The sequence below is a fragment of the Echiichthys vipera genome (assembly GCF_963691815.1).
Source record: "Echiichthys vipera genome assembly, chromosome: 17".
Lineage (NCBI taxonomy): Eukaryota > Metazoa > Chordata > Actinopteri > Perciformes > Trachinidae > Echiichthys > Echiichthys vipera.
The window spans coordinates 16,613,094-16,627,691 of NC_139842.1; the positions used below are offsets into that span (position 1 = coordinate 16,613,094).

The 14,598-nt window shown below is 40.2% G+C and overlaps 1 protein-coding gene across 1 annotated transcript; it reads left to right on the top strand.

Annotated features, from left to right (window-relative positions):
* Positions 1-7,045: 7,045 nt before the first annotated feature.
* kdm8 (lysine (K)-specific demethylase 8) lies at positions 7,046-13,990 on the top strand (the record flags this gene model as incomplete). The annotated part of the gene is made up of 8 exons (XM_083931830.1): positions 7,046-7,121; positions 8,773-9,251; positions 11,040-11,212; positions 11,849-11,981; positions 12,060-12,125; positions 13,407-13,556; positions 13,649-13,741; positions 13,826-13,990. The coding sequence occupies exons 2-8, from the start codon at positions 8,796-8,798 to the stop codon at positions 13,988-13,990; spliced, it is 1,236 nt and encodes a 411-aa protein (XP_083787956.1). The 5' UTR covers positions 7,046-7,121; positions 8,773-8,795.
* Positions 13,991-14,598: the final 608 nt, after the last annotated feature.

Consider the following 14,598-nt stretch of genomic DNA (forward strand, 5'->3'; position numbering starts at 1 on the left):
GCAAAGAGATTTTAATCTACTTTGTGTGGACATTTCCATTCTTTTAAAAAGGAGCATTTTCCGTTTATATTTTTGACTTTTTACCTGAAGTAATCATTCTGCTTTATTTTGGAAAGTAAAGCAAATTGTGTCAGTAAGTCTGTGCTGTACATGTACAGGATTCTGACGTATAAATCATTGTTGTACAGCCTCTCTGTGTTATGTTGGGGGATATCATTCTTGTACCTGACCTGATGAAAAGCCTTTGGAGTCAAAACACTGTCAACAAAGAAAGTGTGAGATATATACTATCTCTGTTTCCTCTTTACATATTAATTTATTAAGCCATGATGGGGGGGGATGGCTTTGCTGCCACAACACTGCTCTCTGCTGGTAAATGGACCTCTTATATGTGAGACCGACCTTTGAACTGCTTACAGTTGGAGATAATGAGCATTCAAGTTTCTATTTGTTAAAGGAAAGTGTTTCAAAAACATCTCTTTGCCATTTATTAAAAGTTCCTGTTCAATGCCTCTTGTAAATTCAAATCTCCGGATGGATGTACACTGTTATCATATTATTAATTGCATATACTGTATATTTGCATATGTATGAAGAGAGATTTTTTTCCCCTGTACCTCAGAAGTGCAGCATGCAGTATATATGCAGATTTACTGTGGAGCTGTTCTGTCGTCTCCTCATGTAGGTATATGGCACGGATCCTCCACATTGTGAGTTGCAGCCTGTAGAGGGGTGGGTTATAGTAATGATTCACAGGATCCCCAGCTGCAGGGGCCTCCCGAACATTTGGAGTAATATCACTTTGTTCAGATCCTGCAGTCTTATGTATGAGCTCTACACTCGTACCTTGTCAGGGGCTTAGAATTTCCAGCAGAGCCCCTGGAGCTGACCACCCACCTCTTTTAGCCTTGTTAAAGAACCAAAGGGAAATCATATTTCAAGATGGATACCCTCTCTCTTCATCTGCACTATGCTTATTACTGCATCCAAGAAAGATCAAAGCTACCTAAACTACCCTCAGAGCTTGCAGCCCCCTGAAGATTCTTCACAGTACAAGAATAACGAGGTGAAGCCTACCTCCACTTTTATCTTCACCTTGCTTCTCAAGTGAGTCATATTTGTCAGAAGTGAGCCTTTTTTTGGCCAGAAGTGCCATGCTCCTCTTATACATGCTCTGAGGGAGAGATTATCAAGCAGGCAAACACATTCAATGTCTTCATTACTTTTTTATTCGCTACTAAAGGGTGAAAACGAGCACTGCCCCACTGCCAGGTATTGATTTATGTATCGGCATTATCCGGAGCTTGCAGCAATAATCAAATGTGACCAGAATCAAGCAGCGGCTGAGGAGGCAGACTAACCTGGGGACCCTCTCTCTCTCTGTCTATCCTGAAACAGCTGTTTGAGCTCTAATTAAAGGGAAGTAGCAGGTGTCACCTGAGCCCCAACTGTGGGGGCACACCTGGTTGCATTAATTTGATCCAAAGTGGTTTTGACGGACTGCCTGCACTCTGGCGTCCCACATTAAGCTACTGGAACTGAGCACCTGCTTGGAGCAAGCAGGGAGAGGGCTCCTCTAACACCACTCTGTGGAGGTACGCCAAGCTGGCGAGCCCTTGTCTTTGCAGTGACCCAGGGGATGACTCCATCATCCCTAAACTCTGACTTACCAGCAACATCTGTAGCCGACCTGTAGTCACACTGAGCTGGGGGCTGGGTGCGCCCAAGATAATTGTCTGTGGAAACCTCCCTGAGGTTGTAAATGCAGCTTGTTTCTGATCCCCTGATGATTTCACAGGACATTTAACTTTACACCTCTCATTTGTTACATCTTCGGGGCATTTCCAAATATCCATTAGGTTCCGAAGAAATGTAGAAACTCTTAGCCTCCACTGGCTTTTATGTATACATAAATTGCCTTGGGGATAAATGTGACAGTGAATTTGAAGGTACTGACATGAGTTTGTTTGCCAGCTTGAGCAAACAAATGACCTTCAAAACAGAGCAGTGACAAAAAATAGCAGATGCAGTGTTGTGTCTTCTCTCTGACACTTCAATTGCCTAATGCAATTTACCACAGCCAAGAATGAAGCTGCAGCGATTTGAATGGGTCCTGACTCGGGTCATGCTGCACTCTCTGTTGCAACAGTTTCTTTGTGTCACGACAATACATTAATTTCATGAGTCAACAGGCTACAACTGGCAGTTTGTGTTGAGCTAAACAGTGTTTAATTGGATTCTGATCCATGGCAACACCACCGGAGGCTTGTTTCCATCTTTTATTTCAACAGCACCTGGAGCGTAATGGTGGTGATTACATCCCTCCTGTGGTGTCCCGGTGGTTCAGTCTTCACAGGCCCCTGGGAATACGTTGCTAACAGTCATGGTCCATGCTGCCCTGCTGCCCTGTTTGGCTGCCGGAAAATCCTGAGCTGCTGCTGCTGCGGCTGAGAGGTTTTGTTGCAGCACTGCTGAGACAAGCCCAGGTTCAAAGGGAATCATGATAATACAAAACATATTTAATTGTTTACTGCACAAACACAGGCACTGTCGAGATTCCAAACAGCCGAAAACACACTTGTATTAGCGAGGACTTTTACAAAACAGAATCAATACACTTTTGATCAAAGACAAACAAATACTACAGTTTAACATTTTAAAGATTCACTCACTCACTCATCACTCACTTATCTTCAACCGCTTATCCGGGGTCGTGTCGCAGGGGCAGCAGCTCTAGCAGGGGACCCCAAACTTCCCTTTCCCGGGCCACATTAACCAGCTCCAACTGGGGGATCCCGAGGCGTTCCCAGGTCAGTGTGGAGAATCTCTCCATCTAGTCCTGGGTCTTCCCCGAGACCTCCTCCCAGCTGGACGTGCCTGGAACACCTCCCTAGGGAGGCACCCAGGGAGCATCCTTACTAGATGCCTGAACCTTTCAACACAAAGGAGCAGTGGCTCTACTCCGAGTTCCTCATGGATGGCTGAACTTCTCACCCTCTCTCTAAGGGAGACTCCAGCCATCCTCCTGAGAAAACCCATTTTGGCCGCTTGTACCCACGACATCGTTCTTTCGGTCATGAAGAAGGTAGGAACGAAGATGACCGGTAGATCAAGAGCTTGCCTTCCGGCTCAGCTCTCTTTTTGTCACAACAGTGCAGTAGAGCTACTGCAACACCGCCCCCACTGCTCCGATTCTCTGGCCAAACTCACGCTCCATCCTCCCCTCACTCGTGAACAAGATCCCGAGGTACTTGAACTCCTTCATTTGGGGTAAGGACTCATTCCCTACCTGGAGTAAGCAATCCACCGGTTTCCTGCTGAAAGCCATGGAGATTCAGGGGGATTTAAGCATCAAAAAAAAAATTCCAGGGAGAATAGTTCTGGACCAATTAGAAATAAACAGCCAGAGACGTCTTGCAATAGCCAGGGAGTAAGGGCGCCCTTACTTCCAGTGCCCTTGATGATGAAAGTGAGAAAATCTGGCCGCAGACAGACAGACCTGGCAAAGTACTCAAAACCGCCTCTGGTTTGCCGCTAGAGTAGGTCCTTCAGGATCACCTTTTGCCATAATGACACACCCACACACAGACTCACAAGGTGAAAACAATATCAGCTGTCGTCAGCAGCAGCATATACCAGCAGTACCAGCATCAAATCTTTTTTTAGGGGATGTAAAAATTCAAACATTTCTTGAGGTGAAAGTTTTCTTATAAATTCTCAGCTCACCAAAATCCTTTCATTCACAGTTAATAGTGTCATTTGCTAGGACGCAATTATCAGAGTTTAAAATAGTTGAGAACTTATTCTTAAGTAAAAATCAAACAGACAGAACATCTTGAACAGAACATCTTTGAAATGAAATCTTTTAGTATCTTCAGAGCGACACCATCTAACGAGGCCCTCGGAGGATCAGACAGAAAGACCGCCCTCCCTTTCTCACATAAACCTGGGAAAGGTCACCGACCCCTGCTGGTGGAGATTTAGGAGGACGGCCTGCGCATGAAGTCAGCGCTGACAGCCCTGGGAGGAATAACATCGCTGGGCCCCTGACCTTCAGTGTAGCCCCACACCATCTTACAACCACAGAGTCAGACAGATCTGAATAATACATCAGCCTCTTCTGCTGGGACCACCCCCACCGCTCACATGAGCAGAGCTACACAACACGGCATTCACATCATGGTGTGAGGTTTGTGTTACACAGCAGCCCATACAATAATGAACACAGTGTGTTTGACCAGCTGAGACCAGGTCCCTGTACCTTACATATGTTTATAAAGTGACTTATCTTATCCAGTGGCTTTTTTTTAGCCTCAGTGTGTTCTGGCAAATATGGAAGCTCATTTATACCAATGTGACGATGAAAAAAAAATCCTGTAATACACTATAATGAGAAACCTTCTTGAAATAATACTTACTATTTGCAAAATGTGCACCGGCTAATGTATTATTTTGAGAAATATTCTCATTTTGAGATATAAGTTCTATTTTGTGATACTAAATATTTATTTATACTATGTTTCTAAGTTCCTTATTATTTTTGAGATATAAGTCATTCACTTTAAGATACTAAGTTGGTTTTTTGATATACTATTCTAATGAGTAGTTTTTTTAGATATGTCATTATCTTGAGATAATGTATCATTATTTTACATGTCATTATTTACTCTGTTGTGGTTTATTGCTCTGTTTTTATGATTGGTCTGTTTTTACTGTCTATCTGTTTTTTTATTTTTTTGTATATGTAAAGTGTCCTTGAGTGTCCTGAAAGGCACTCATAAATAAAATGTATTATTCATTATTTCTATTTCTATTAAGTAAAGTTTGTCATAATGACTGTCAGGATTTTTTTTTCATCATAAGGCTAAATTTTCATCTTATCCTTTTTACTGGCAGGAATTGGCTTCCATAGACAAATACGTTTTATGTTGCCCTAAATTGTATTGTAATTGATTTAATTGAATTTTATGATGTTGCACACAATTATTTATCCTCAATTCAGTTTCCGGTACAAGTCAAACCTTCAGCTAATCAAACACTCTTCTGTCTGCTCTCTATCCTTTTCTTTATTCAATTCAAATTCAAATTACTTTATTTCTGTGTGGAACTTCACTTCTTATTCTTTTAGATTCAATTTGTAATTAACATTTTTCTTTTAGACCCTTAATTCTAAAAGCAATAGCAAAGGCTTTAAAAGAGAGAAAAAAACAACACAGTGCCGTTTTGGCCTCTATAGTGATTCCTTACTTCCATGCAGGTAAGTGAACAATAGATTGAGCCGTGAGAATTCTGCTGTTTACACAGAGAAAATGAACAGAAATGCATGAAACATTTTAAAATCCCCTGTGATTCCTCGAAAGGCGGGCTGTCTCTCTTTTGTCTCCATCTGCTTTACATACAGGAAGGCTCCGTGAGAATATTTGAATTTCATAGAGTGTTTGACATTTGATAATAGTGTCGTGTCTTTATAGATTCTAGACTTTCCTGCTGAAGATTTCCTATCATGTTTGTTCAGCTCCTACCCCCTACCCCTCCCCCCCCTCCACACACACACACACACACACACACACATGAAAGAAAGCAATTGAATATACGAAAAACTCAAATATCTCATATGACATCAAAATGACAAACCCAATTATTGTTTTAGTTTCGCATGAGCAGATACATAGCAATCTACCTCCTATGAATATTTGTATTTACATAAAACATTCTGAGTAGCAGGAGCATAAGCCAGAAGGGGGAAACAAATGTTTCTGTTACAATTGCACCATCATTTATTATGATGGGGAAATTGTTGTCTCAGTGCCATATAATAACTGGACTCACCTGTTGAGACGGATCCACAGTTTTCTGGATATGTCTCTCGGTGTATGTAAATCGAGCTGTGCTGTCACAGGAGCTCTGTTCTTATTTTAACTGACTGAGCTTTACTACAGTTGGTTGATCATCTAAAAAAGAAAGACAGATGTTTGTACAGTCGCAAAGCTTACGGGTTGTGGATGCATTTGTGTAGGAGCACAATCACTTAAGTCCTCCACTGATTTTCTTTTAAATGCTCCTTATGGGTCCCATAAGAGTACTGGGGAGAGGGTCTTTTGTTTTTATGTCCCTAAACTGTGAAACTGCCTCTGGATATTAGAATGGCAACCTCTCTCTGTTGTTATTTTTTTTTAATCTGGCATTCAATTTGGAGTAGTGTTATAGTTTCGAAGTTGTAACCACCGTTTTTACATTTTAACCCTGTTGTTTATTTTACTTTGTTCTATTCTGATGGCTTGATCTTATTTTTTATTGTTGTCATGTTATTTTCGTATTGTTGTATTTTGTTTTTGTTTTAAATATTGTGTGTGTGTGTGTGTGTGTGTGTGTGTGTGTGTGTGTGTGTGTGTGTGTGTGTGTGTGTGTGTGTGTGTGTGTGTGTGTGTGTGTGTGTGTGTGTGTGTTGTGTGTGTATTTACAGAGTATGCATAGAAGTTACTACCCTCTACTGGAACAGAGCGTGAATGCAGATCAAAGTTTATGCCATAAACATAAATGAAACATAACCCGTCAACATCCTTGAGATTGCTGAAACTGTGGTGGTCAGCACTGTCGCATCACACAAGAGGGTTCCCGGTTCGAATCCCGGCTGGGGCCCTTCTGTGTGGAATTTTGCATGTTGTCTGCGTGGGTTTTCTCCGGGTTCTCCGGTTTCCTCCAGCAGTCCAAATTGATGACTCTAAATTGCCCGTAGGTGTGAATGGTTGTCTGTCTCTTTTCGTCTTTATATGCCCTGCGATAGACTGGCGTCCTGTCCAGGGTGTACCCCGCCTCACGCCCGATGTCAGCTGGGATCGTCTCCAGCCCCCCCGCGACCGCGACAGGGACAAGCGGTTGAAGATGAATGAATGAATGCACACTTATTTATGCAGCATTTCGAGAAGCTTTTTATTCCTGCTGTGTGTTGAGAGCACCTTAAACGTAACGCGGAACCAACGTTTTCTTCTGTCCGCGTTCCTTTCCGGTGTGTATTTGTTGTCACACAACAAGTTGTTCGCGGTGAGGAAGGTACTGTACTGGTTACAGTCTCCTGTTTTAAAGATACTATTGGTATAACGGTGTAAATGTCGTGATAACAGGTAATTATACTGTATAATTGAACGTATTCAACTCGGCTTTAGCTAACGTTAGCACTGTTTAAGTATGTCGGTGTCTCACTGTGTGGGTTTGTATCATCCCACCGTTACGTTACAACTCAAACGTTACATTGTTTACTAGTCTTTAACATAAGCAGATTGTGTTACGTTTCTTGCTGCTCTAATGGAGCTGCTGTACCAGGAGTCTGTCGATAATTAATTCAAAATGAATAAATACTGTATGTTTTTTGAAAATGTAACATTTAAATTAACATCTAAATTAATTTAGCCATTCATTTTTGTATTTCTTTCAGTACCAAGAACGTCAGTACTAAGAATCAAACTATACCCAAATCTTCATATGTATATCGATAGCCTACTACTAATACTACTACTAATAAACTGTATTTATAAAGCCCCTTTCATATTAAAAACATTGCAGCTCAAAATGCTTTACATTAAAGCATACAAATGAGAAGACAAGACATGAAGATCAGCGCTTATAGCATTAAAAAGTAAACAAAAGAACATTAAAGAGGTAAAAAAGGAATGGAAAAGGGAAAAACGAAGGAATTTTATAATTTGGGAGCATTTATGTGAGCCAAATTCTGTCATTCATTTTAAGAATTTCTTATTCTTGGAAATTTCTATGTTGATTAAAGTTATTGTGATTTAGCCCTGCAGCAACAAAGTTCACATCAGGTCATTCAGTGTTGCATTACTTTGTTTTTGCTTTTTGGGGGAAGATTGAGGATTAAATATGATCGTAGAGTGGATACATGGTTAGCATAGATAGCACTAGAGTCCATTATTTTCCTCCCAGTACTAATTTGAGATGCACTTTCAGTTTAGGTTCACTCTGCTCATCCTCTTAATGACTTCCATAATGATATTTGACAACAGGGCTGTAATTCATAGAAACATTCTGAATAGTCTGGGCCTCTGCTTGGTTTTTTACTGTTGCAAAATGTGCATACTGTCAAAGATTGCACCAATGTTTCAGTTGATATGACCATGCAGAATACCAGACTGATGAGTCCTGTTGTATGACACTACAGGGTCATAACTGTCCTGACACTGGGGGACTACCTCGGTCATGTGGCATATTAATGCAACCATTCAGTTTAGTTCTGTTCAGTTAGCCCTAAAGTTCATGTTTATGTACTCGATTGAATCAGCTGCTCAAAGTTGGCTGCCTCGTACTTTGGCATCATCTCCTGCCTCACAGAGCAGCCAAACACAGACGGAGTCACATGGAGGAAGAGTTGGCAGTTACAGATACCATGTGACAAAGTGTCGTCACTGTGCATGTGTCACACTCTTAGTTCTGGCTCCTGATGCCCTCACCTGCGTTTGTGGTTGCCAATTTTGAAATGAGGTGTATACATCTGTTTTACTGCAACAAAGAGACTGTCTGTGATAGAAAATGCAAGTGTTTCATGTATGTGTGTGACTATGGTAAGCAGTTTTAGCTAATTGTTGACCCATGACCATCTGAGCACAGAACAAGTGTTAAATGACAACCTTTGACTCTGAAAATTACAGTGAATTGTCGAAGTTATCTCCAGTGTACTTGTGCATTTAGCTGCATCATCATTAGGGATTCAGCCTGAACAAGTGCTGTCCTAACTCACCTTCACTGTCTGTCCCACAGCATAAATACAGAGCTTCTCCTCAATGGCCACGTTGTGGTCAAAGATCTCAGCTGTTTTGCCTCATAATGAGGAACTATTTCCACTGCAGTTCAGCGACAAAGTGGAGTCAAGTGTGGTGGAAATGCTGAAACGGTGCAGGCGGCAGCTGTTCAGCGACACTATGAGCACCAGCCGAATGCTTAATGCTCAGATCATTTTGGATTTTTCATGGGAGAAACTCAACACAGGAACATGGCGCCACGTGGACAAAGAATGGAGACGTGTTTATTCGTATGGCTGCCTGTTCAAAGTGGCCGCTCTGTGTCGTGAGGATCCTTCAGCAGACAAGGTCCTGGAGGCTGTGAGGACTTGTGACATGGGTTTACTCATGGGTGCAGCCATCATGGATAATATACTTCAGGTTATTGTTCGGATCCTGCAAGGGGAAGTCAGCAAATCCACTAAAGAAGAAGAAGAAAATGAACACAATGAGGTCAAGGTCAGTGGTGTTTTTATTTTAAACACTTTATTCTGTGTACGTATGTCTCTTAAGTTTATCATAGGGTTTTAGTTACCCCAGTAAAACCACATGAGCAGGTTGTGCAGGGCTGACATTCAGGAGGACGTTAGGTAACGTAGTATAGAGAAACGACAAAGTCCGCGTAAGGAGATTGGTGATTATGATGTTTTGTTACCTTAAGGTTCTGCACTGCAGGGACTTACACTGGTGCACCGATCACACATGTTGCTGGACAATTTTGGGTGCACCATAACTTTTTATATTCAAATATCTCAATAAGTATTGACTGGAAGGTTTTTCTGGTATTCATTGTCCCCAGAGGATGATTCCTACTTATTTTGATTTACTGTCTTTTCCTCCAGTGCCATCAGAAGGCCAATGTTTTGTGCAACTTTGTACATTCATGGTTTTCAGAGGATGAATCCTGCATACTACTTACTGTACATACAATCCTTTATACATTTATTATAACATTCATGAGATTGAAATGTTATCTTATACATGAGCTTTGCATTATATGAGTTCAAATTGTATTTTTCCTTTACAACTAACAGGTTGTACTCTTAGGTCTAAAAAATCAGTGAACACTGTAAACTCAACATTATAACATATATATAGATGAAAGGAAAATAAATAGTATAATCCAACATACTCATTACCAAACACATCTGAAATTGTCAGTAAAAATACTTGAAGTGGGAATAGTAATGTGATGATCTGGTAAGATTTAAGCGTAATACAACTTTTTAAAACATTTTTTCCTAGACCTCTTGAGTCTTAAAACTAATTGCTGAAGGACATATGAAAACCTTTTTACCCAATATAATGCAGGAAAAAAACAATGCTTGAGGTGATTTAGAAATGGTGTCATATAGCTGTCTTTTTGTCTTAAACTTGTATTGGGCCTGCTTTATTATGTTATTACGTGATCCTTATTTAGCTTTTCCTTTTATTATTTATTTTCTCAGTGTACATTTCTAGAATTGGTTTGCAATGTAATACATTACATGTATAATGCTATGTATAATAATGTTACATTTTGAAAAAAGGTGGGTTACACTTAACCCCCTTATCTGAACAAAACTTCACCTAACTCTGCGCTGGCCTTGAAAAGTTAGGGCTTATTTAAAACAGTAGATGGTGTGTTGAGCTATTAGTAACCCATGAAATGCCGTGTGTTATGTTAACACAAGCATTTATGTGTCACAGTACAGTGTAGAATCATGTTTAAGTGTGCAGCACTCCTTTAATAAACTTATGTGTTTATGAAAGAAGCCGTTGCAGAGTCGTATTGGTGAAAAGTCGGTGCACAGTCCACACAAAAAAGTTAGATCTTCATTCAAGATCAAAAATTCAGTCTATCGACGCCAAATCGGTAATCTGGGAATTTTTCCCCTTTGAAATCAATATCAGTATCTTTTTTTAAAAAATCCAATATTAGTCGGGCCCTATCGAACACCATAACTATCCATGTCTATTTGCTCTCCATAGTGGACCCAGAGTGTCTCAACTAACAACTATTTTCATAAATAGACTAATAAGTACATTTAATGTCAGAAAGTAGTGAGGAACAGTCCAAAAGCTAATGATATTGAATTGCTATCACATAAAGGAAGAGAATCAGCACATCCTCGATCCCCAGTTTAGGCATTTTTACTTGACAAGATGAGTAGACAAACTTTTTTTCTTGTTATCCTTTCCTCAAAACTTTTGATTTTAGAATTGAGTTAAAGACTTGACAAACCCTTGCGTTGGCGTCCTTAACAGAGAATAAAGATAGAGTGCCCAAGTGTTCCTGTGATCAAAGAGGAGATGGCAGTTCCCAGGATAAAGTGTCCTTCGCTGGAGAGCTTCAACACAAACTACCTGCTCCCCCTCAAACCAGTGATTTTGGAGGGGATCATCGATCACTGGCCCGCCCTCAACAAACACCTCTGGAGGTATGTTTTTTTTAGCGTTTGTTCTTGTTCAATTAAGGAGTGCCATTTGTTTTGTCCAGATGACATCACCCTGTTCGTTATTTTCCCTATGGCTTCACAGTATTAGCATTTAACCATCACGAGTCCTGCATGATGGTTAAACACTACAGCCATACTTATGTTCAGTCCATCCATGTAATCAGACTGATTTACACTTGTGACACTAGCTGAGTGCACTCATCTAGCTGAGGACAGAAAACCTGCATGACTCTGGGAGTGAAGCACCACTGGCGTGTAGCATACAATCCACATCAGTTCGTTACCAGACAATGTGACGTATAGTGTAAGTTTCAGTCTTAATTGCCCTTAAATGTGGGAAGAACATAAACTGAATTTAGATTGGTTTACTCCTCAACACATCTCCGATTCATGATTCTAATGTCTGACACCAGAGTCTGATATAACTGCCTCTCTGTTTAAGATTATCCTTAACTGTCCTCCCTCTCACTGCTGACTCCTGACAGCTGACTATTCACTCTGACATCTGACATACGGCTCCAGGCATCTCTAGGCCTTGAAGGTGGAGGAGGATATACAAAAGTACACAATTATGCTGTTGTGTGATATTAATTTTTTCTCTCTCTCCCTCGTGCGAAGCATAGAATACTTGAGGTCTGTCGCTGGCTGTCGGACTGTTCCCGTTGAGGTGGGATCCAGGTACACAGACGAGGAATGGTCACAGACGCTGCTTACGGTCAATGACTTCATCGATCGATACATTCTAAATAAAGTAAGCGTATCCTCATCCAGTCTTGCTGCATTGGGAACATAAAGAAAGACTGTATTTTGATTTGAGTTTGCTCTGCAGATCAAAATCCCCCAGGATGGAGTAAAAGTTTTGGGCTATCTTGCTCAACACCAACTTTTTGATCAGGTTCGTCTTTTCTGACCACATGATTATGAAAAATAATCGAATCATTTGATTATTCAGCTTCTGTTTTTCGGCACCATGAATAATTGAATTCACCTCTTTTTCCAGCTGTCAACCTCACACCACATTGCTTTGCACAGTATTGACTTTTTAGTCCTTATTTTACCGAACAGGTCAATAAATTGTCTGGATTGAACTTTCCAAAAAGGGCATCTTGTCAAGATAAAAGTTGGGTATTTTGAGCGGTTTGATAGATCAGAATGAGACCAAACGCTGATTTTTCACAATACATCCTCATCCCTCAGGAATCACCTGTAATCATGTGTTAATTATATGCATCTAGGAACTGGCTTTATAGTGTCACATTAATACCTGATAAGACACATCAAAAGACATTTGATGTTTTAATCACATACACATTTTTATTACATTTTGTGGTCTTATAAAAAAAACAAATATTTACCTTATTACTTTTACTATATTACTACTTACTAAGTGAGTAATGAAAGCTAACATTCACTAAATAGCATGAATCATAACTAGGGCTCATGAACACACTAAGACCAGGACAAATAGAAAATAAAATTAGACATTAAAAAGACAGTGAAAAAGACAGTGAAAGTAAAGAAAAAAAGACCACTAAGAATAATAACAATGAGAAAATTATTAAAAAATACTAAGAAAAACATGACTTAAAATCCAAGTTAAAAAAAACCAACAACTATTGTTTCAAAATGTTCACAGAGCCCACATCTCTTATAGCTTTCGGTAGGGTACTCCGTAAACCAAAGTCTCTGTCACTGGTTTCACAGTTTGCCATAATAAGAAAATTGACAGTTACATCTCTTGTACGTTTGCTTATCCACAGTGTTCAGATTATGTGTTTGTTTTCATTTCTGTAGGGAGACATTTCACACATATTTTAGTTTCAGAAAAAGGGCTTCGAGTTTCAATTTTAATAAGGCGTTTGCTTTACCAAAAAACTTCTGTTTTCATTCCGACAAGGGTCATTGTAACAATAATAATTGTGATAATAATAATACCATATACTGTGATATTGTACAGTGAAACTCTCATACCAGTGCAACCGTAGTGGACGAACAGACACTGCAGACCCTAGGGCTATGCGTTTTTTTAGCATGGTTAAATATACTTAAAATATCAGAGTAAAAGGAAAAAAATATATATTTAATGTTAGTCTGGATAAAATCCACATGGTGTTATTAGGAGAGTGAGTCTTAAGTGCCTTACTGGTGTGATTTTGGTTGTCTGATGTTGCCTTAGATACCAGAGCTGAAAGAAGACATTTGCCTTCCTGATTATTGCTGCCTCGGTGAAGGGGACGAAGACGACATTACTGTGAATGCGTGGTTTGGGCCCCGAGGTACAGTGTCACCTCTTCACCAAGACCCTCAGCAGAATTTCCTGGCTCAGGTGACTAAATTAAAAGCTGTTTTATGAATCTAGTTAGTGTCAAAGATCTGTCACGTGATTGCAGTTTGTTTCTCCCCCGATATTTACATCAGGTGGTGGGAAGCAAATACATTCGCCTATATTCCCCGGAGGACACAGACAAGCTGTACCCTCATCAATCACAGCTCCTTCACAATACCAGCCAGGTGGGATTGACAGTCCATAGAGATAGTACATGTTTAGCCTGCAAATAGATGCAGCATTTCCAGTTTCTGATTCCTTCCATGCAGGTGGAGGTGGAGAATCCAAACGCAGAGCGCTTCCCAGAGTTTGCCAAAGCTCCGTATCAGGAATGCGTGTTACAGCCTGGAGATGTGCTGTTCATCCCTGTCCGACACTGGCATTATGTCCGATCCTTAGAGCTCAGCTTCTCTGTCAGCTTCTGGTGGTCATGACTAACAGATCCATTGTACAAAAATAAAGTTATTTATGTAGAGTAAAATTGGAGTTCAGCTTGTTTTTTGTGGGGGGGGGGGGGGTCAATTTGCAGTTTTAAACTAATCCCAGGCTAATTTTCATAAATCTTAGGACAACCACTGATCACACAAACCTTTGATCCGCAAACAATGAACACACACTGCTGAATGATTAGCTTAATTGTGCTGCAGATGATTGCAACACTATCTATTGTGCAGAAAGCTAACAGCGGGGAAAAAAACAAAACAAATGAGCAGTTAAAACTGTTTGTGCTCATTTCATCCTGCATATAATTACGGAGAGTTGTTAGTCATCTAATTTGATAGGATATGTTCCTCTATTCAAATTGGCATATTAAATTGTGTTCTCAACCACATTCCTACAACTATTCTCAGATGTATGATTTCCATAATTCATGGAAATGAGGCAAGTCTTCAAATTTAATAACTGAGTGAGCTACAGGTACAAAAATGTGGTAATAAACACGGCTCTCTGGTTAAACTGACAGTCGGAGGCAATCAGGCAGGTCACAGATGAAAATTCATAAATGAAATGAATTAATCCCCAAGGCACAAACAGACTTTGA